Source organism: Mixophyes fleayi, chromosome 4, assembly GCF_038048845.1.
Source record: "Mixophyes fleayi isolate aMixFle1 chromosome 4, aMixFle1.hap1, whole genome shotgun sequence".
Taxonomy (NCBI): domain Eukaryota; kingdom Metazoa; phylum Chordata; class Amphibia; order Anura; family Limnodynastidae; genus Mixophyes; species Mixophyes fleayi.
The window spans coordinates 51,075,814-51,098,814 of NC_134405.1; the positions used below are offsets into that span (position 1 = coordinate 51,075,814).

Sequence of the window (23,001 nt, forward strand, 5' to 3'; positions counted from 1 at the left end):
TTTGGGAAACACTGTTCTAGAACTTGGAAGTGTCCTAACAGTAATGATTCCGTTTTTAGATGGAGTTGAATCCAATGATTCCCATCTTTAAATAAAGCAGCAACCTTACCCCCCGAAATAAACCTCTCTGCTCACTACATCATGTGTCTGTGGTTGCCATGGTAGTCCATGTCACTGTGCAGAGTTAAGAAATAGCAGACTGAACAAACCAACCCATTAAAATAGTAAATACCAACATTCTTTTTATAACCTGCCACAGTGATTTATTTTAAATATAAACACCTAACTTTTTTTCACAGACATGCTGCTTAAAATTAGCTATTCGATTTTGTGCGTAAACTATAATGCCTCTTAAAATTTAGACTAGAGGCCTTACACTGACAACTACAGGCTGGGAGGTTAAAATGTGTAATGATCAGATTTCTCTCTCAGGTTTTACCGGCTCCATGTGTCAGATGGATATTGATGAGTGTGCCAGTACTCCCTGCAAGAACGGAGCTAAATGTGTGGATAGGCCTAATGGTTACGAGTGCCGTTGTGCGGAGGGTGAGTTCTTCGCTCCGGGTTATCTGACTGAGGGTAACCTTACTCCTGGGTTCTGTCTCTGATGCTGTATCCTGTTCTCTCTCACGCTCTCTGGATGTCTCTTTATATATTCAGGGAGGTAAGTCTTGTGCTGTCTCTAGATTTCCATCTATGCCATCTGCCTGCTGCCCGCTTCTTCGTAAATCCGTTTGGGCTAGCTGGCCCAACATGCTGTGCCTCATGCTGCTTCATCTTAAGGCCCTTTTTATTTCTCAGTGGCCATGCTTGGCTTTTGGCTCGTTCAAGGTCATCTCTTGCTTTTGACTCATCTGTGTTGGCATGTGCTGCTTGTCTCTGCTTCCCGCAACTCCTTCCACCCCATGTCTTTTACCTCTTCTCAGTTGACCCATCGTCACTCCTCGCACCTGTCTTGCAGGTTTCGAAGGTCCTCTTTGTGACCGTAACATTAACGAATGCTCTCCTGACCCTTGTCACCACGGTAAGTGTCGTGATGGCATCGCCAGTTTCACCTGCACGTGTGACCCAGGATATACCGGCTACCGCTGCGAGAACCAGATCAACGAATGCCACAGTAATCCATGTCTGCACGGAGGAAAATGCATTGACCTGGTCAACAAGTACTTGTGTTACTGCCAGGCTGGAACCTCTGGTAAGAATTTTGTGACATTTTTAAAGCGATGTGCTAATAATATTGGTTTAGGTGAACAATGACCTGAGTTACTGCTAAACTATTTACTATTTTGTTTTTATATAAAGGGAAACCGTAACCTAACTAGACTTGTTTATATAAATGCTCAGTTTAATTTATAAGCTTGGGTACATGTGACCATAGAACTATGTATCATTGTTTACTTGTGGTGTTTGGTAAGTGGGAGAGCTGTCTAGAGCCTGTATTAGGAATAATTGTGTTCTACCTACTTGAATTTGCCAAGTGATAACATTTGATGTACACATCTCGCAGACTTAAGATCATTTGCTTGTTGCACAGCAATGAACAATATTTATTTTTATTTTTTTATCCCAATAAAATGTTCCTCATTCTGAACTGATGTTGGGATGGTTCGTGACTTTTTTTTATTTTTTTTTCTATAACCATTCTCGTTTCTAATCACCAGGAGTGAACTGTGAGTACAATTACGATGACTGCGCCAGCAACCCATGTGACTATGGAGAATGTAAAGATGGTGTCAACAAATACGACTGTGTCTGCAAAGCAGGATTTACAGGTAAACCCTCATGTTCATGGTGCGAGTGTATAACAGTATCGTTTAAGGTCCATATAAACGGGCGTCATGCGCCAGCTGTAGATATCGACCCGTGTTCACAACCTGGTGAACTCTGATTGGGGGAAAATTAAGCTCTAGGAAGACATCACAGATCCGCACACACACAAGTTGAATGCTGAATGTGTCGTGCAAAGCCGAACGTAGCCGAGACTGGTTGTATAGCCGGCACACCTAAAAAACCTGTGTACAATCCTTAATGATAAAGAAACTACCCCTTTTTTTTATAAGCCCAAATAACATGTATTCACATTAAGGTACAGAACAAAGAATGTGTGAATATCCTACTGACCCAATTTTTGTTCTGTACCCTACTGTATAAATCCGCTTCACTTGAAGTTAAGTATATTCCTGGGATGGACTTTGTTCAGTAAGAAGGAAGCACAACTTAAACAGGTTTTTTTTGTCATAGCCCTTATATAATACCAATGTATTGCACTAAAGAATGGCAAATGTAAGTTATATCCGGTTGTAAAGTAGAGGCTTGCAGCTCCAGAGCAGATAATCTGGGATTGCTTTAGTAACGTATCTCCTGTAGCGTTTACACACCTGGTTTATTAATATCTCTTCGACAGTCTCATAATGTGGCCCTGGCGATAAATGTAGGTTTCCCTGGGCACTTTCAGTGCTGTACTTGGTGGAGAGAATAAGAGGGTATTTTGAAGTTCACCAAAACATTTTAGGAATGTACAGAGTCGTCTAATTTGATTTTTACAGCCTGTGGAACACAATAAGACCCTTGTAGAGGCGGCGGCTTAGACCTCTGTCCAGCTGGAAACAGATGGTGACCAGTATGTTAACGGCCACATTCATTTTAGAGGGATTTCTTCTAATTTTCTTCCATTACTTAAGTTTTATTACAAAAGCTCTTAAACTAGAAAAAAGACAAAACAAAAAAACATTCTATTCAGGCGTTGCTTTAACTACAATAAAGTTTGTTTTTGAAACAATGCGGAGGGGGCACATTCTTATGTGATAGGATCCTGTCCGATTTCTAAATTGTAATGTTTATTTTGTCTATAACCATGTCTGGAAACAGTCTAAACAAGCTAACCCTGAGATGCTTTCCCATATCAAGCCTTTGTCAGCCTTTTCCTCATCCTGTCGTCTTAGATATCAGAATCCATAGTATGTTGGAGCTAAAGAGTTACCCAGTGTAAGCCCGTAATTTGTGTCGTGGGCTCATTGTGCACTGCTGTGTTTTAGTTTAAGGAATTTGGTGCATATACTTTTTTTTTTTTTTTTGCCTTTTTAGGGGGGTATTCAATTGTTGGCGAGATCCCCGGAAAACGAGCGCTCTAAAAATATTAGCGTTAATACAGTAATTACTCACTGAATTTCGCTGCGAGATGAAATTCAGCGAGTAAACTACCGTATTAACGCGCATATTAACGCGAATATATTTTGAGCGCTCGTTTTTCTGGGGATCTCGCTAACAATTGAATACCCCCCTATGAGTATATTATTTATGGTATATGTATGTATGTATATATGTATGTGTATGTATGTATGTATGTATATATATATATATATATATATATGTGCGCAGTACTGTACAGAAAACGTGTGGTCACTTACATCAGTCCCTGCCTCATTGGAGCTTACATTCTAAACTCCCGCTAGGGTCCATTTTTGTTAGAATCCAGCTAACCTACCAGTAAGTTTTTGAAGTGCGGGAGGAAACAGGAGCACCCAAAGCAAACACAGGTAGAACATACAAACTCCGCACAGATGGGACCTTGGTTGGAGTCAAACCATGACCCCAGTCTTGTGATGCAACAATGCTGATCACTGGGCCATCGGTTAGCATTGCTGACTCACCTTGAAGTTTAAAATCCTAAGTCTTGGGAGTCGGATGCTGATTATCAGTTATGGACCATTCTATTTATTATCTTTATAGTCCTGTGACTTCCTGCTGTATTTCTATGCGGCCAGGTGCACCACCAGTAAGTTGCATTAACAATGACGGAGGTTCACACAGAGACAGCTGGTGCTATTTGACCCCATGTTGTCTATTTTAGAGCAAGGGACAGACTTTTCAAGCCATCGAGTCTTGTTTGGCTTTTTCTTTTTTTTCTTGGTACACTAAATTTGTTGTTTTAAATCTATTTTTGTATGGACAGAGAAGGGATTTTTTTTTTCTGGACAACCATAGCCTTTTTGAGGACCATAAATGGTTTGCAATTACTTGAAGATCTTTTTAATGAAGAACAGATGGCAATGGCATTTGGGAGAAAGAACATTTTAGGAAATGAAGTGTGTGAAGGGTACGAGGACAGGCGGGGAGGGGGACAAATAGATTTAACTTGGGAAGCTGAGCTAAATTTAAGCTGTGTACCTTTCCCAAGTAGTTTTGGATCACTAGGAAAATTAGCTGTTGTGTACACTGTGGATTGAAAAAATATATATTTTTAGCGCAAACATTTTATACTCCAAGTACAGAATTAGATGTGATGAAATGGCGTTGGTTCTTTACTTTAAAAATGGTCAATATTGTTCTTTGATGAAGTACCCTAGAGGGCTCGCCTAGCTTGGAGTCGGTCTCTGGTTCCACTGATCTTTATTATTGACCAATCTGGTTACTCGTATTGTAATGAATTTAATTTGTCTTTAAATTCCATGGAAGGTTCTCCAGAGACATAATTGATGGTATATTGATCTCTCCATCTTCTGTCTTCAAGGTGATCTCTGTAATATAGAAGTGTCCCCCTGTGCGTCCAACCCCTGCCGAGCCGGCGGTACCTGCCAGACCGTACAGAGCGGCTTCAGATGCCTGTGCCCAGAGGGTGGCGGCCCCCGCGACTCTCTCTGTAATCCCATCCAACTCTGCGCACCCGGCTGTGTCCATGGCGTGTGCCGCAAATTCACCGAAGTGTGAGTGCTGTTTGGTTGTTTGACTTTCATGGATACATGAGTTATGATCTCTCCAAGTGGCAGTAAAATGCCGGCAAATGTTACGGTTTGGTAATTGCGGTAAAAATTGGCCACACCTGCGTTTATGCATTTTTAAAGATTTTCCCAGGAGTAGTTATAAATGGCTCGTAAGAGTGATATAACATAATAAGGGTACCCTCCTTGTGCTGCAGAGAGAAGAACACTGCTCTTATGTCAAAGTGTTCATTGAAAATGTGTGATAATAAAACCCCCATTAGAATAGTAGTTTATAATAGAAGAGCTATTACAACAGGAATCTGTACCAACGCGTTTCATGTTCTCCTGTCTGTAACTGAACAGATCCTTTACTGCCTGTCTTCATTCTTAATCTCCTAGGTATACATGTGAATGCCACCCGGGCTGGACAGGAATAATGTGCGATCGGCAGAGCACTGGTAGCTGCACCGCCATCACCTGCCAAAACGGAGGAACGTGCTTGGACCACGCTGGCGGACCTGTCTGTCGCTGCAGAGATGGATACCGTGGTAATGTCACTGCACATACTGCTTTATGGAAATGGGCAGCCGATGAGAAAAATTGTGTTTCCCAAACCCAGTCCTCAGGGACCCCAATCAGTACAGGTTTTCCATCTCTCTTCTGGAGCACAGATGTACTCATTACTGACTGACACGTTTTGAAAGATCCACAGGTGGTATAATTATATCACTTGTGACCTGGAACACCTGCACTGTTAGGAGGGGTCCCTGAGGACTGGGTTTGAGAAACACTCTCATACAGATTGTTTGAAACCTTTAGTTGCTGCAAATAAGCTCCTCCCTTTTTTTTTTATTTGTCATCTATATTTGTTGAAGCAGATCTTGAGACGCGTCCTCTTCCTCCTAAATTATTTTAATAGTGTCAATCTGTACAGTAGATCAGCAGGAGTACAATGTTTAACATGTAATCTGAGTGTGAGCCTGCAGGCTGTGGAAAGGACGCTACAAACCCCTTTCCTGGCCTAGGTTGACTAGATTTGATATATAGAGACTTTTAATAAAAGAAAACTGTAATAAAATGACCTCTCGCTTTGGCTTAGTTGCGTAATAGAGGATTTTTCTTTCTAGGTAACTTATGTCAGACTGATATTAATGAGTGCGCCCCAGCACCTTGCCTGAACGGAGGCACCTGTGTGGATCTCACTGCGGGATACAGCTGTCTGTGTACTCTGCCATATACAGGTATGTATGAGTGTGGAAGGACTGCAGTAACAAGGGCTGCTGAATGCAGCATTGTGGACGTTCCCTTATATTCCCTTTTGACACTTTCCCGTCGCCTATGTACACCGTGGAGACAGCCGTTTGTTGGCTGATCCAGTTGCCCTGAGAACGCAGACATAGATCTTACTAGTTCCCGGTGACTTAGTAGGCAGCATACTCATGAAGTTTCTTTATTTTGTTTTCAGTCTACAAAATAACTGCGTTCTCTATTTATAGGTTTTAGTTGCATAAAATATATATCCGTAAAAATAATTCTAGTAACTAAATAGGTACGGGCTGTGTCTATCTGTGTACAGCGCCATGTGTAACACCTTTCTTCTCTTAAAGGTCAGACGTGTGAGATGCTACTCGCCCCCTGCAACCATGAGCCATGCCATAATGGTGGGGTCTGCAGACCGACCTCAGACTACCTGAGTTACTCCTGTAAATGTTCCCCTGGCTGGGAGGGTAAGTAGTAAATCCAAACACATAGAGATGGATATAGAGATCGATCCACCCTATGGATAATAAAGGATAAGGAATGGAAATACAGGGGTAACCTTGCCATTCTTGCGGTTACAGGGGAGAGCTGTGACATTGATGTGGATGAGTGCGGGAGAAGTCCCTGCCAAAATGGCGGCCAGTGCACCAATCTCCCTGGAAGATACATCTGTGCGTGCAAACCAGGATACACCGGGCCTGACTGTGAGACGGATATTAATGACTGTGCACCAAGTGAGTTGCTCTGTGGCTCATACGACTAATATAGAGGAAAATGTTTCATCCTGTGACGGACTATAAGCCCTGTTGTTTGTCCTTCTCTTAGATCCTTGCCTGAATGGTGGTGGTTGTAGAGACGGGATAAACGCCTTCTATTGCACCTGCCTGCCAGGGTTCATGGGAGTGACTTGTGTGAATGAAATTAACGAATGTCTTAGCAACCCGTGCCGCAACGGGGCCACTTGCCTGGACTTTGTCAACAGCTATGTGTGCGTCTGCGCCCCCGGGTACAGCGGGCCTGCCTGCGAGACCAACATACAGGACTGTACAGAAAGGTAGGCCTGGTCCTTGTTTTACGGGACACATTGTCCTATAGGATTATTCCTTTCACAGTGATTAGTAGGTATTGTTTGTCAGTCATACAGTAGAACTAAGGTCACATGACTGCAGCATGCCTCCTTTAGTGAGACCAAGGGGTAGATTTACTAAAGCTTCTAAAAAGGAATGGTGTGGTTGTTGCCCCGTATCAACCAATCAGATTCTAGCTGTCCTTTATCTAGCACATGCTAGAATTCTGGTTGCTATGGGCAACAACTCCACTATCCTTTTTAGAAGTTTTAGTAAATTTCCTCCTTAGGCTCTTGTAGTTTGATATCAAAGCTCCATGCAGTAATATCTACTCGCTAATTGTGTAACCGGTTAACTTGCCTATGTATCCTTCAACATAAAGTTCTTATAATAAAATAAATAAATAATAAAATGTAAAAAATCCACATCGCGTTTTTTTTTAATTTATTTATTTTTATATTCCTCGCATTATCTGTCTAAAAGGTACAAAGGGTCTGTCTTGTAAATGAAATGTTCAGCCTGTATCTAACCAATGGTTAGATGCGCTCTAGTTTGATTCGCTAGTGTGTATGCATTTCAATGGGTTTGGAGTCATTAGTGTCTAAAAAATAGAAGTTTACAAACGTAATCATCCAAACATTGATTGTTTTTTGGGAATGCCACTTCTGAAGCAAAATGTTGGTAATAAATGCTAATGTGACATTTTGCGCAAATATGTAATAGAACAATACAGTCATATCCAACAACTTTTATCTGAGTAATGGACCTATTCATGAAAACCAAGCTCACATTCTGCATGTTAGGCCTAACTAGCAAGATAATTTCTTGCACTTTGATTACATTGGAAAGAAAACGTACTTATAAATATGACCTAATTTATAACACCCTGTGGCCTTACAGCTCTAATGAAACTGGCTGTCGGGACATGCTGGGACTTGTAGTTCCACAGCAGCTGGCATGCCGCAGATTCCCCGTCTCTCCCTTAATCGCTCTGGCATGGCAAATCCATATTTATCAGACTCAAGATATGCTAACATAATTAGAGAATAGACAAACTAGTGTGTTTTTACTTATTAGCCAATGGTTTATAGTTTAGCTGAAACAGAGTTAAATCTGTACAGATTTGGGGCCAAATAATGATTCATAAAGAGTCACCATTTGTCAAGCACAAATGACTAAATTTGGAAGTGGTCGGTTCTTGTAGTAATGCCTTGTCTGGTTCTTGGTACCGGCTGCTGTCTCTGTACTAAACTAGCTTATCTATGGGTTTCAGTTCTTGTTTCAACGGTGGAACCTGCGTGGATGGTGTAAACACTTACACCTGCGTCTGCCGTTCCGGCTTCACCGGAACTCACTGCCACCACGAAGTGGACGAGTGTGCCTCCCGCCCCTGCCAGAACGGAGCGGTGTGTGTGGACAGGGTGGAGTCGTACCGCTGCATCTGCCCCACTGGATACACTGGGGTGCAGTGTCAGGTGAGGAAAACCGAGCTGAGCGACTGGAGCAGATTAAGGACCACGTGTAATATGACGGAGGTTGTTGTATAGGACACTGAATGTTATGGCAAGGATTGAAAACGTTTTATAGCAGGGTTTGGTTGCTTACATCGGAGGATCCGTTTTCATTAGCGCAATTCTTTCTTGCAGAATTTGCTGGATCTCTGTCGGCGGTCTCCCTGCCAGAATGGGGGACGCTGTACACAGATAGGCTCCTCTATTCGCTGTGAGTGCCTCTCGGGGTGGACGGGAAGTTACTGTGACGTGCCACGTGTCTCCTGCGATGTGGCAGCAAGCAGGAGAGGTGAGATATAGAGATAGTCAGGCAGTCATAATGTAGTACTGTGATGAACTGTAGTTGAGCTCTCTGTTTGGCCTCTAGGTGTCCGTGTGGATCAGCTGTGCGAGTCCGGAGGAACCTGTATGAATACCGGGAACTCTCATAAGTGTTTCTGCAGAGGAGGCTACACAGGCAGCTACTGCGAAAGCCCCATCAACCAGTGTGACCCAGATCCTTGCCTTAACGGAGGGTCTTGTCACAGCTACCTTGGCGGCTACGTGTGCGAGGTGAGTGAGGCTAAATAAATAGGGGATAAATATCTGCTGGCGTATTTTGGATAGAGCTGATATTGAGTTACTACATTTTTCCCTATGTAGTGTCCACCCGGATATGAAGGAACAAACTGTGAAATTGACATAGATGAGTGCCAGTCTCACCCATGTCAGAATGGAGGCACATGCATTGATCTGATTGGGCGTTACATCTGCGCCTGTCCCCCCGGGACACTTGGTAAGGGTTCTCTTATGGTTTAATGCTTTTGTTTTTGTAAATTCATTTATTTTATGTTACATGGTTGCTTGTGATGTCTTGTGGTCTCCCTGTAATCCCTTTTAACATCCCACTTTCTTGCTGTAACTTACAGGCGTGCTCTGTGAGATCAATGAGGATGACTGCTCCACCCTCATTCATTCTGGACAGCCCAAATGTTTAAACAACGGGACATGTGTGGATAAAGTTGGGGGCTACCGCTGCAACTGCCCCCCGGGTTACACTGGCGAGAGATGCGAGGGTGACATCAACGAGTGTTTGTCTGGACCTTGTATTACACACAACACCAGAGACTGCGTGCAGATGGCCAACGACTATCAGTGTATATGCAAGAATGGCTATACTGGTAAGGACGGGGTGTGCTTAAATGACGTAGGCGGTTCTGCCTTAATGGAAAAGGGGCATGTGTATAGCATGTGCCGTATGACTGGGGTGTGTCAGCGGTATTGTGGTATGAGCCAATATTCATGTAAATGCAGCGTATTAACATGTATGTGGTCTCTTCCAGGCCGACGCTGCCAGAGTGTGGTGAATACTTGCGAGTCCCGACCCTGTCAAAATGGAGGCGTTTGTCGTGTAACCGTAAATACCCCTCTTGGATACATCTGCCGCTGTACCTCAGTAAGCACATGTCTATAATACATACATTAAATGTGTTACTCGTTATTAATATAACTAAGTTTACAGTTTTCCTAGCCCTATATTGAGGGATGAATGTATATAAAAATCTTATTTATATATCCTGATATTATGATGATGGTGAATTTGACGGCAAAGCTCATGACTTCTGACAGTTGCCATTGTTTGACTACTCTTGTGTTACTTTCTTCCCAAACACTCCCGTCAGACTTACTTAGGTGTGCTAATCCTTTTTTTTTGTTGTATTTTGGGGTTTTTTTTGGGGGGGGGGGGGGGGGGGGTTAGAGGATGTTTGTAGACAGCTATTTCCCAAAATGACTAGAAGTATCACATAGTCATTGCAAAGAAGTCAGACACAGCCTGTATTAAGTAATAACCTCAGCAGTGGTAGTTAGGGGAACATATATGCTGTATAGCTTTATCTTTAACATTTTTGTCTGTACTTTTACAGAGTTATTCTGGACCCTCTTGTGAGCGACCCCTGAATTCTTGCAGGGACCTTGCTTGCCCATCCGGCTCCACTTGCCTCCCTCCACCTCTGGGTCCGCGTTGTGTCTGCCCACCTGGTGTTGATTGTCGTCCTTCTGTGAATACCACAGCTCTGCCACAGTCGCCACGTCTATCCCCTTGTTCCCCTTCCCCATGTCAAAATAAAGCCCAGTGCATGCCATCTGCCAAGTTTCCCTATTTCATCTGCCAGTGCCCACCTGATCTAGCTGGACCACGGTGTGATATAAGGCTTCGTATGGTCCCTGTTCCCACACAAGCTCCGGAATGTGGCCCCCCACAGTGCCTTGGAAAAATCGGAGATGGGCGTTGTGACCGGGAATGCAATTCTGTGGAATGTCGGTGGGATGGTGGAGACTGCGCCTTGAGTATAGATGATCCGTGGAAGAACTGTCCATGGCAAAGTTGCCGCATCCTGTTCAACAACTCCCAGTGTGATCCGGAATGTGCATCGGCTGGTTGCCTCTATGATAACTTTGACTGTCGTGATAAGGGCGAGCGAAGCTGCAAGTAAGGACTACATGAAAATTTAAGGGGTGAATGCATGATGGAGGTGGGTTGGGGAGGAGTAACTGAGGGGGAGGAGGAGGGTGATGGGGAATAAATGACTGAGGTAAAGGAGAGGAGAAGGTGGGTCAGGGAAAGGTGTGACTGGCAGTGGGGGGGGGGGAGGGTTCATGGAGGAGGAACAGGAAAAGGGGCGATGGAGGGGGTAGAGTAGTGAAGGAGGAGGGCCGAGGGTGAAGAATTGGGATAGTTGATTTCAGTGATAGGCTTATCGCAGAAATAGTTATCAGGGTAAGAAGATAGGGTTAACTGTTTTATGAAAACGTATAGGCTTAGAAAGAGCCATTAAGGTGCAGCTTCAGTCTTGTCTCTGAAAGTCTCTTAATAATCACTCTTGTATGCAGATCAGTGGGTATTAAAAGCAAAGCTCCAGCTATAGCGTTCTGCATACATTGTAATAGTAAACAAACAAACAAATTCTACAAACTCTTCATAGATATCAGTATTTGTTGTTAAAAAATCCACTTTTCCACCCCCAGCCCAGTTTATGAACAGTACTGCATGGATCATTACGGAGATGGCCGCTGCGATCAGGGTTGTAACTCTGAGGAATGTGGCTGGGACGGCCTTGACTGCGCTGGAGGCCAGGACGGGGAGAAGCTGGCAGATGGAGTGCTGGTCATAGTGGTTCTGCTGCCCCCAGAGCAGCTGCTGAAGGAGAGCAAGGCGTTCCTGCAGAGACTCAGCGCCATCCTGCGCACAGCTCTGCGCTTCCGCCTGGACAAAGATGGGCAGTACCTCATTAAGCCATACCGGAAAAGTCAGGCGGCAGAGAGGCGGGCGAGGAGAGAGCTGGACAGTGATATCATAGGGTAAGTACAGTGTTGTATTTTATGGGGTTGAGCGTGCTTGTGAGCGTGCTTGTTGCAAGCTGCTGTTGCATGTGAAAGAAGGAATCTGTGTCGGGAGAACTTGGAGGGGTGGAATGATTGCTTTGAAGTTGAGGTCCAATGATTGAAATATTAGATGAAGGTGTAAACTTGGTTTGCAGTACAGTGCCGCCTTAATGGAATGCCCCGTGGTCACAAGATTTGAGATGAGGTGAGAACAGGCCGTATTGTTGCAATGCTTTTGACACGTCAAAAACTAATCTTGCATTTTCTATCTTCACACAGGTCCGAGGTATCACTGGAAATCGATAATCGTTTATGTATGAAACCAGTGGACAAAGAGCCGACGGAATGTTTCCCTGATACCAAGAATGCTGCCGACTACCTGGCCGCACTGAGCGCTGTAGAGAGACTGCATTTTCCTTATCCAATCAAATCTGTGCGCGGTAAGTTGTGACGGGATTGAGATATGAAATATGAGGGAGGTAGATGTGGTAGTTATGTGGCTGCATAAAGATTTCTGGGCACGTAGATTATATGATGACATCATTGTGTCTCTACCCAGGTGATAAAATCGTAGAGGAAACATCGCCATTCCATCTGCTACCATTAGTGGGAGTGGCTGCTTTGCTGGTCTTGGTTGTAGGAGTGTTGGGTGTCCTGGTGTCTCGTAGGAAAAGAGCCCATAGTACGCTGTGGTTTCCAGAAGGATTCATCTTGAAGAAAGATAGAGACCGCAGGGAGCCTGTCGGACAAGATGCTCTTGGACTCAAGTAAGAATTGTAACAGGTCCTCTGGTTGTCTCTTCATGGTCTCTCGTTTTTACCATGCTCACCCTGGTCTTCTCTCTACAGGAACATTGCGAAGGCAGAACGCCTCATGGAGGACCCTTCTGAAGACTGGGCAGAAACGGACTGTCCTGAGACCAAACGACTAAAGGTACGTACATAGACCTCTTTTTATACTAGGAACACAGTTAAGTCCATGCAAATAAAAAGTGCGCCTCAAAATGTGTAAATATAGTCCTCTTTCTCCATTTTGTCACAGTCTGAGGAGCTTTCCCCCTGTCGCCAGGATCCTGTAGACCCGCGCCCTTGGACTCAGCACCACCTAGCTGCTGCTGACATTAGACTTCCTCCAGCTACAGCATTGACACCTCCCCAGGGTGATTATGAAAGTGATGGCATGGATGTCAACGTGAGAGGGCCAGGTGAGGATGCAGGAGATCACTGTAGTTTTATCACCTGTGCAAAATAGTTTTCATTATCCCCTATAGTAAGAGCGGTGTCCATACATACTAACACTTATGTACTGTAGACTACAGGAACCCTAGTTTAACAGCAGGTCAAGCTGCAGGGTACGCAGTTTCGGGGGGCCATAGAGACCTCGCTTTGCAAACGCGTGCCGACAAACCCTGATGTGTTTCTAAGGCACTACTAGATTCTGAGGACTTAGAGACTGGATCCTCTGAGTTTTGATAAAATAGACTTTATTATGGCTATCAAGCTTGGAATAAAACATGGCCTAGCAACACCCCTGTGTCTTAATACATACATGTTGTAAAACTGATAATTGTAACTAGTAGTTGCTGCATTGATCACAGGTGAACTTCTCTCCACAAGGCCAGAATTGACAAATGTCATTGGTTTGATTGTAGTTGACATTTAAAAAAATTTCATATAGTTCACAAAACAACAAAATGTTCATTGGTATGTTTGCCATTAAGAGACCGCTTTTCATTTTTAGCACTGAACTGGATTGTTCCGTGCTTAATATTTTCTTTTATTTCCATACATGCGAAGGGAAAAAAATATATTTGCTATGTTTTTAGAATGACAAAAAAAAAAAACTATCCGCACAAAGACTGAGCACTCTGTCCCCTCCCTTCCCCGGTTTCAGATGGATTCACCCCACTCATGCTGGCTTCCTTCCTGGGAGGTGGGCTGGAGCCGGAGTCTCAGGAAGAGGAGGAGGAGGGGGAAGTCTCGCCCATTGCTGACCTAATCTGCCAAGGGGCATCCCTCGGGGCCCAGACAGATCGGACCGGTGAGACCGCTCTACATCTTGCTGCGCGCTATGCCCGTGCTGATGCTGCTAAGAGGCTGCTGGATGCTGGTGCCGACCCAAACGCTCAGGATAATACAGGCCGTACCCCCCTGCATGCAGCCGTGGCTGCTGACGCACAAGGAGTCTTTCAGGCAAGTTGAATCTGCAGATGTGGCCGGTCCAGATCGATTTCCAGCTATACTTTTTTTTTTTTTTTTTTTTTTTTCCCTTCGATTCTTCTACACACTCAACCCCATCTTTTTTGTACTCCATTGGCTGCTAGTATTACTGATTTTCATTCTACTCTTATGCAGATCCTGATCAGGAACCGATCCACAGACCTGGATGCACGGATGGGGGATGGTTCCACCGCGTTGATCCTGGCTGCCCGGTTGGCAGTGGAGGGAATGGTGGAAGAACTTATAGCCTGCCACGCTGATGTCAATTCTGTGGATGAGCTTGGTTAGTGTTGAGTTGCTATGTGGTGACTTGATGATGGCACATAGCTTGCCCTTTGTGTGTTGAGACCCTTGTTGTTACCAGAGCTGTTTCCTAGACGAGGACTCGTAGAGTTTCTCCAGTGCAGGCGTGAATAGTGGTTTTCAGGAACATGTTTGGTAAAATCTCTCAACATATTTTGTCTCCGACAGGCAAGTCTGCTCTACACTGGGCAGCAGCAGTGAATAACATCGAAGCAGCCCTGGCATTGCTGAAGAACGGAGCCAATAAGGACATGCAAGACAGCAAGGTGAGTGTGTAAGGGGCAGATAGACTGATCTATAGTCATATCAAACAAGTCCTTAGAAGCCGGGTTGTTGCAGGACAGTGAAGGAAGGAAATTAGGGAGTCAGTCAGTGTTAATAGACACAGGGTGTTCGGATCAGAGACCGCAGTGAGGACTGGTATTGTACGTAAGTGACCGGGAAGAGAACAAATACGTAGGTATGGATGATATGCTGTCTGTTATACATTGTGTCTTTAAACATTTTAAAAGCTGGAAAGAAATATGTATATGTACTTGAGTGTACCTTTGTTGGGCCTATGTTTTGTTAGGTTAGCGGTTTGTTGTTGTTTTTGGGGTTGGGGTTGTACCCGTTGTCTTCTGCAAATACTCTGTTTCTGCTACATTTCACATGTTTCAGAATATAGTTGTTTATCTTGGTGCTATAGAGACTGACAAGTAATGTCACTATGTAACATCCTCTACTGCGATTTCGCCCTCCAGGAGGAGACCCCATTGTTCCTGGCTGCCCGAGAAGGGAGTTATGAAGCTGCAAAAGTTCTCCTTGACCACTACGCCAACCGTGAGATTACAGACCACATGGACAGGCTCCCTCGTGATATAGCACAGGAAAGACTACACCATGATATCGTTCAGCTCCTGGAGGAACACAACACAGTGAGAGGTTCCCAGGGGACAATCGGAGGACACACCATGTCACCACTTCTCTGCCCTCCCAATGGCTACATGGGCAACATCAAGCAGACGCCACAAGGCAAGAAGAGCCGCCGCTCGAATGCCAAAGCTGGTGGGGCTAGTCTGAGCCGAGGAGAAGCGAAGGAAGCAAAGAGCAGAAACAAGAAGTTATCTCTTGACTGCCCTCCTGGGAGTGGAGGATTGATGGAGAGCTCGGTTACCCTTTCACCTGTAGACTCCCTTGATTCACCACGTGCCTACAGTGCCAATCCTGGCTCCCCAGCAATGCCAGCCCCTGGTACATATCACCTTGGCTCACTGTCTGTGCCCTCCACCCCTCTTGTGAATGGGCTTATGGAAGGGCCTTTTGCTGTGTCGTTGGCACGTTTAAATGAGATCGGAGAATCCCAAGGGGGTGCAATGCTAGCTCTGCAAGGTAGAGTGCCGTTACAGTGCACACCAAGCTGTGTCGTGAATGGTTTGAATCTTGGCATGTTGAACCAAGGCAACATGGCCTTTGCATGGCAGAACCCTGTGAACCCTTCACATTCCACACGCAATATAATGGCAGGGGTTCCTGTAGGATCTGTTCCCAACCTGCATCAACTGCATGCTCAGCAAGTCTTGATGTTACAGAACCAGATGGCAATGCAGAGCCCTGTGAAGATGTCTATGGAGCAGCAATGCCAGATGGGCCCCGTGGCCCCTAACACGGCTCACATGAGACAGCAGAGCATGCCACATGTAGCTGAGAGGTCAGCCCAGGCTCTTACCCCCACTGAAGGAAACTACTTTAAACAGCAGCAGAGTGTAGCCAGAGAAGGCAGCATCCAGACGCCACCAGCTGGGCCTCCCCCTTCTCAGCAAACCTTCGCACCTTCTCAAGAGGAGACCCCTAAACACTACCTACACATGCCCAGTGAGCACCCTTACCTGACACCTTCTCCAGAGTCTCCAGAGCAGTGGTCTAGTCCATCACCTCACTCTGTTTCAGAGTGGTCCGATGCCACCCCTAGCCCTGTTGTAGTGGGGAGCACGCATGGGCAGACGTCTCGCATACCTGAGCAAGCCAACAATATGCAGGTGTTTGCCTGACCTGTGTAAGACCCATCATTGTTTTGTAGTTGTCCTCATCTTCTGCATCCGTGTTTCGTTTTTTTTTGTTTATTTGTTTTCTGCTGGGTTTTTTTCACTGTTCCAGTGAATTCTTCTGTATTTTACTCTGAACTTTTATACAGCTCAAGTTTCCACTTGTGCTACAAAACAAAGAATTGTGTCAAGTGATTTTTATTTTATTTTTATTTTTCTTTAAAGAATGTTTTATGACGGGACCATGAAGAAAACTTTTATCTACAACAGGACAAATATATATATATATATAATTTTTTTTATTGTTATTTTGTAAAGACTCTTTTCTTTGCAATTTTTTTTGAGGTTTTTTTTTGAAGGAAAAACAGACTGCAATTTTCTTTCTGCAGATGAATATCGTGTTATTTGCAAAGAAAAAGTTACAATTTTAAAGGGGTATTTTTCCTGCTCTTTAAGCTAATATCACTGCCCTATGCTGCTCCACTTTTTGGGGTTAATTATATGACTTTTATATATAAGGTAAAGTTCGCTTAATCCTTCTGTTTCACAATTTTTAAAGAACTGCCTCTTGGACTGTGTGAAAGAGCAAAATGGTACGTAATTTTCCAAGAAATGTAATCTCTTTTTGTAGTTAAAAAAAAAAAAGAATATGCTTCTGCACAACTTACCCTTCATATTAGAAAGAAATTGTCATTCAGATACTTTATAGAACATTAATTTGCTTTTATTTGACACCGGTTAATGTTTTACCACTTAAGCATTTTGATGAAGAATTTTAATTGTCCAATTTTTATGTCCATTTACCCTTCCTCTGCTTGACAATTTCCTTCCAAAAACAGACTAAAAGTTGCTGATTTGTTCAATGAAATGTGTATATTTTATCTCCATCTTATTTCCTTTCTTGCTAATGTCTAGATAATACTTCTCGTTCGAGAATAAAAATAAGGCCGCCTTTCCATAAAAAAATAAAACCATTCTGAATTGCTGCAAGTTCCATGATGAAAGGTGAAGCTTAAAATGTTTAAATTAAAATGCCCCTTGGTTACAGGGGAAAACTTTTTGGTGTTACCAAGTTTGTAATACTTAAATTGTATAATTTAGGCTGTAGCCATATATATATATTTTTAAATATATATTTTTGTGTACTGGGTATACATAGAGATGATTAATTTTTGTTTTGTTTTTTGTTTTGTTTTTTAACTGAGATGACACCGATTAAAAGGAATCAGTTTGTTGGACCAAGTTTTAGGGGATTTTCATACACAAAATAAAATCTACTTTATTTATACTGTGGTATAAATATATATATATTATATGCACATGTCTAAATCCTGATTTGTGTGTCATTGTAACTCTGCCTTACAAGTGTAATAGATTTTCTCATGCCTTAATTACAGTCTAATAACTGCCTGCACCATTAGACGTGGAGAGGGGTTGTTCCTCTTCAAAAAAAATAAAATATCTAACTTCAGTGCATTACACTCAGAAATATATTCCTGTAATACAATGTGGCCATAAGGTGGCACTGTATGATATCTAGGCCTACTCTTTGTTAGTCGTGAGTATAGAGTGGGGCGGTCACTTGTAAACAAATAAAAATTAATGTAAAAAACTCAAATTTTGACAACTGAGCATCTACTGGGCAACTGCCAATCAATCATCAGGTACTGGGAGTATACTATGTAATTATTTCCTGGTACCCATTGGTTGTTTTGTTTTTTTATATATAATTTTTATATATATAATATAAATAAAAATTATATTTGCTCAGTCTAAAAAAAAAATTATGACCAAAAATGCCTTTTTTTTTTTTTTTTTTAAGCTAAACATTCATGCTGAGGGTTTTTATACACAGACTTTTCATTTAATTCATAGAACAATGTTAGATATTTTTATTAATCAACAATATGTATATTTTATTACTCCTGACATAATGTCATTTTTTTTTTAAGAAATAATAAAACTATTAAAAAAAAAAAATCATGTAGCTTTATACTTTGTATATAAACCGATAAGAAATTCTTCATGTAAAGTGCCTAATTCATTAAAAACAAAAGTAATGTAGTCATTTGAAATATTTTGTGTTTTTTATTAGCTATATTTGTAAATGAATGTGGTGTACAGTGTAACACAAATAGATCATCTGTGTGCTGGCTTTTCAATACAATAAATATGGCTTCCACTGTGTTATCCTATGGAAACAAACCGCGCAGGTCCCTTAGAGCAAATATGAAACACACACTGGTGTAGCAATTTTTTTTATAAAATAGTTGTATAATTATGTGTAATAGACTTCCGTTTGAACTGAAAACAAAATACTCCATAAAGCAGCAAAGGCTTCTGGGTATCCTGTGTAGTGGAGCTCCGGATGCTCCTAAAGGCGCACCATTGTGGCGCAAAACCCCTAGAGACCACAGCAATCCACGTGTAGCTGGCTCTGCTTCACATGATCGCTAAGAGACCACAGCAATCCACATGTAACAAGCTCTGCTTCACGTGATCGCTAAGCCAGTCCGGGGTGCCGTTACATGAGATACCCAGAAGCTGCTTTCTTATGGTGTGAAGTCTTTTATTACCCCTATTTATTAGTCCTTTTAGGTTTCGCTGAACTTTGGTTGTTTCACAGATACACAGTATGAACACTGTTTCCATTAAGGGAGGTAGAAATGATCGGTTGCCCACAATAATTAAACAATTTTTAAGTAAAAAGCTTAAAGGGCAGGTATCTAGTTTTGAAGACCTGCAAATTGTGGTGGGTGCTATATCTCTAGCCGTTGGGTTACCTGTAATGAAGAGGAAGTCCGGCTTTCATAGACCATATGGCAGGTGGTTTGTTTCCTGGTAGCTGTGTAGCTTCTGGTTTCATTAGTAAGAACTAAAGTCTGAGGTGGCTTCACCAGTTTTTCCACCTTCAATCCTCTGAATCTGTGGACCCATTCTCCACGCTGGCTAGAGGTTCTCGTACATGGCAAGGCGGGTCACTCCCCATGAACATGTTCATGGGATGACTGCCAATAGCTCACATTCTAAATTTGTAGCTCGTGTCCCAAGTTTACTTTTAAACACATTTAATTAAGATTTCTAAATAAAGTTTCACACTTTTTTTATTATCATTATTATATTGGTGGACTTTAACTGATCTTAAAAGGAGATTAGTCTGCTCAAACACATTAAATTTTCTCATTCTTTTTATCCTTTTAAAAATTTGCATTATTCTGGCGCTTATTTGTGCTCATTCACTGAACCACTTTGAGCATCTCTAGCACTGGCTCCACCATTCTCTTTAATCTCTCGTTTCCCCCTTTAAAGTGTATATCTAGCGTTACTCGTTTTATAAGGGGTCATGTGAAAAGTAGTCCCAAAGTACATATAATGCAAGCTGTTTTTATAACTGATGGCTATACACTCTAGTTTAGTATGTGTCAGTTTTGCTTGAAATTCTCATTTCCTGTGTCCTGTGACTATAAGGACTGTAAGATAAAGGGGATTTTGCACAGAATGGTAAATCTAGTAACACGTTGGTCGCCATTCTATAAGGGAGAATTTAGTACACTCTGAAGGACCTCTGTGGCTCAAACAGTTAAGTTTGGCAAAGCACCTGTAATCTCCGGTGATTTGTACCCCACCCGGCATGTTTTGGAAGCAGGTCCAGAACTTGGCACGTAACGCTGTAAAGACTATACGATACAGTACAGGGCCATCTTAACAACATTATGGGCCCCCCGGCAAAGCAGTGCACCGGGGCCCCTAGATATAGATAGATACAGATATAGATATATAGAGATAGATGTACTTGATCAGTGACCCTTGAAGGTTTTTTCTTTTGCAGGATTATTTATTCTCATTAAGAGCTGTGCTTATGGGACCCCCGGGCAGCTGCCCATTGTGCTCAATGGAAAAGATGGCCCTGGTACAGTACACTATCGCAATACAGTATAGAGCAGTCATAATTAAACCAGGTAAGGGAAAAGAACTTGCTGCAGATTTTGCACAAGAATAACAAACTATAAAGTGGCAGTAGGAGCAAAGCACCAATTATAGTAATGTAGAAACACCTAGAAAGTAAACATGCAAAGCTTTCAGTACATCTTGTTCAATAAGCCTTTGCCTCTATATTATAGTATAATACAAACCTACATCCTCCATAGCGGAACATAATTCTTTGTATGCAATTACAAAGACTTTATTGTAGACTTATTGTCCCACTGGTTGGCACCATTTAGAATGGGGATTAAGCACAATAATGTTTGCATGTACTTACACTTACAAGCAGAGTCTATGGTAGTAAATGGTGTGTTATACCAAGCTATGCACAGTGAAAGCAGCCACAGGTGCATTCGTCTAGAGGGACTGCTGCTGTTGTCTGTAACTGGTGAAGAAGAGGGAAATATCCATCCCTCCAGAACCTGGGCCCTTCCTGGACAAAGTGTCATGGTCTATACAGGCCTATGGAATTTGTGTCTTACCAACAAGGAAGTGCCCTTGTTCTACATTCTAAGATGTTACCATTTAAAGGGCCACTGCAATATTTATAGTTGTGTTTATAAAACACCAACTCACTTTGTTATAGGGTATAAAAATGCTTTAATCCAGTACATCTTACACATATGCTACCCTTTAAAAGGACACATTACCTGTGATCACCACCATACCTTACAACAAGGCAGAGTGGCTAAGAAACTGCAGCTAAACCGGTGAACAGTGTCATTTCACTGGCCAATAGGAACATGATGTTACTTTCTGTCCGATATGTATACTCTAATATACCACCTTTCAGTGAATATCAAAACCGTTCTACAATTCTTTGAAAATAAACCTTCTAAAGGTAGCGGTGATACGATTGGTAACTATGTTGTTGGGTTTGGCAGAACACATGAATGAGTGCTGAGTTGGGGTTTCAGGCCAGATGCGACATGTAGCACGTTTGTAGCTGTGGAGCAGTCCTCCTAGGATGATATCACTGCATAAACTTTAGCACCATTGTGATTGGCTAAGCTTCCCAACAAGGATGGGTTTCAGGTGAAGTTCATTATCCATCACTGATAAGCAACAGTAGTAGATTCCCCCACTTGTTACTATTCTCTCACAGAATTCCCTCGGACACTAGAAATCTCAACACAACAGTATTTCTTTTTACAGATTGTACTACTTCCTCACAGAACCAGGTGAGGTAGCAGTTATACTGTACTTTGGCTGGTAAAGGTCTGGCAGTCCTTTGATTTGGTAGGAGAACCAGTCTACACCCTTCTCATGTTGACACTACGATTTCCATTCTTTGATGCACCATTTCTAGGTGACTCTTGGAGTTTTACCAATGATAGCAAAGCCTGAGTCAGAGCAATGTACACGAGAAGCAGAACTAAAAAAAAAAAAAAAAAAACACTTCCTGAGGCTTATGGACATATGAAATTGGGCCACACAGTTGCTCAGTGATGAGCACTTCTGCCTCACAGCACTGGGGGTCATGAGTTTGATTCATGAACATGGCCTTATCTGTGTTGTGTTTGTATGTTCTCCCCGTGTTTGCCTAGGTTTCCTCTGGGAGCTCCGGTTTCCTCCCACACTCCAAGAACGAGTAGGCTAATTGGCTGCTGAAAAATTAACCTTAGTCTCTGTATAAGGGAATTTATACTAAGCTCCATTGGGGGTAGGGACTGATGTGAATGACAAATATTCTCTGTACAGCGCTGCAGAATTGGTGGCGCTATATAAATAAATGATTGTCAAAAAGTGAATACTCACTGCCCTAAATATACAGCTGGAGCAACATTTCAATTGCAAGGAGATATGGAAAACATTAGGGCTCCCTGAGGACTGTATTTGAGAAACTCTGGTCTAGTTCATAAAGTGAATGCAATAACATCCACTGTGTGCTCGGGAGAATTCTGCAGTCCTTGGTATGACTGGTCCTGGAGGACAAGTACCACACTGGCACCCCTTGTCCTTGGGGGCCGGGGGCGTGTCCCCCCCCCCCCCCCCCCGTGCTTTTCATACCTTCTCTTCTATCATCAGGCTGAGGAGTCTGTTCTGCTTTGCTCTGTGTTGGTCACAATAGTGTCCAGAGTGTATGATCATGTTATATGTCCGGGCACGTAAACAAATTGTGATAGCTAAATAGAAGATCAATCTGTAGGAAATAAGTAAGTGTTACAGGAGGACATGCACATAACAATACATTAAACTTGTGTGAAATGTTTGTAATAAATTATAAAAAAATTATATATATATATAAAAAAATATATATATTTTTTTACATACATTATAAACTAGCACACACATTAACATAACAGCCTTTATATGCTTTAAATTCTGGTTTGGTTTTGTCGCTGATACTAAATCAATGCCTCCGGGCCATAATATTATTCCCTTCCTGTGTTTCCTGTCCCCATGTATTACTTCCAGTAATACACTCCTGCAGACTGTATAACTTCCTGTCATTCTCTTACACTACTAAATACTAGTTTCCTGACATTTTCCTGCTCCAAATATTACTTCCTGGTAAATAATTGTGATATTGTATGTTCCTCCTCGCTGGCTGATCCGTTGTTTCTCTG

At 42.6% G+C, this 23,001-nt stretch overlaps 1 protein-coding gene across 2 annotated transcripts in view; it reads left to right on the forward strand.

Moving 5' to 3' along the window:
- The window catches only part of NOTCH3 (notch receptor 3), a 52,003-nt gene extending 34,085 nt beyond the window's left edge, over positions 1–17,918 (forward strand). The window contains exons 10-34 of one of the 2 annotated variants that reach the window (XM_075206977.1): positions 433–546; positions 962–1,195; positions 1,662–1,772; positions 4,511–4,703; positions 5,100–5,248; positions 5,828–5,941; positions 6,308–6,427; positions 6,542–6,694; positions 6,786–7,014; positions 8,301–8,502; positions 8,674–8,827; positions 8,906–9,090; positions 9,181–9,313; positions 9,447–9,698; positions 9,861–9,973; positions 10,443–11,008; positions 11,545–11,877; positions 12,181–12,341; positions 12,461–12,668; positions 12,750–12,834; positions 12,919–13,105; positions 13,795–14,093; positions 14,256–14,403; positions 14,592–14,689; positions 15,167–17,918. In XM_075206977.1, the coding sequence (XP_075063078.1) occupies positions 433–546; positions 962–1,195; positions 1,662–1,772; positions 4,511–4,703; positions 5,100–5,248; positions 5,828–5,941; positions 6,308–6,427; positions 6,542–6,694; positions 6,786–7,014; positions 8,301–8,502; positions 8,674–8,827; positions 8,906–9,090; positions 9,181–9,313; positions 9,447–9,698; positions 9,861–9,973; positions 10,443–11,008; positions 11,545–11,877; positions 12,181–12,341; positions 12,461–12,668; positions 12,750–12,834; positions 12,919–13,105; positions 13,795–14,093; positions 14,256–14,403; positions 14,592–14,689; positions 15,167–16,453 (5,828 nt within the window). In that variant the 3' untranslated portion in view covers positions 16,454–17,918. The remainder of the gene's footprint in view (positions 1–432; positions 547–961; positions 1,196–1,661; positions 1,773–4,510; positions 4,704–5,099; positions 5,249–5,827; positions 5,942–6,307; positions 6,428–6,541; positions 6,695–6,785; positions 7,015–8,300; positions 8,503–8,673; positions 8,828–8,905; positions 9,091–9,180; positions 9,314–9,446; positions 9,699–9,860; positions 9,974–10,442; positions 11,009–11,544; positions 11,878–12,180; positions 12,342–12,460; positions 12,669–12,749; positions 12,835–12,918; positions 13,106–13,794; positions 14,094–14,255; positions 14,404–14,591; positions 14,690–15,166) is intronic. The other variant, XM_075206978.1, reaches the window with a different exon arrangement.
- Positions 17,919–23,001: the final 5,083 nt, after the last annotated feature.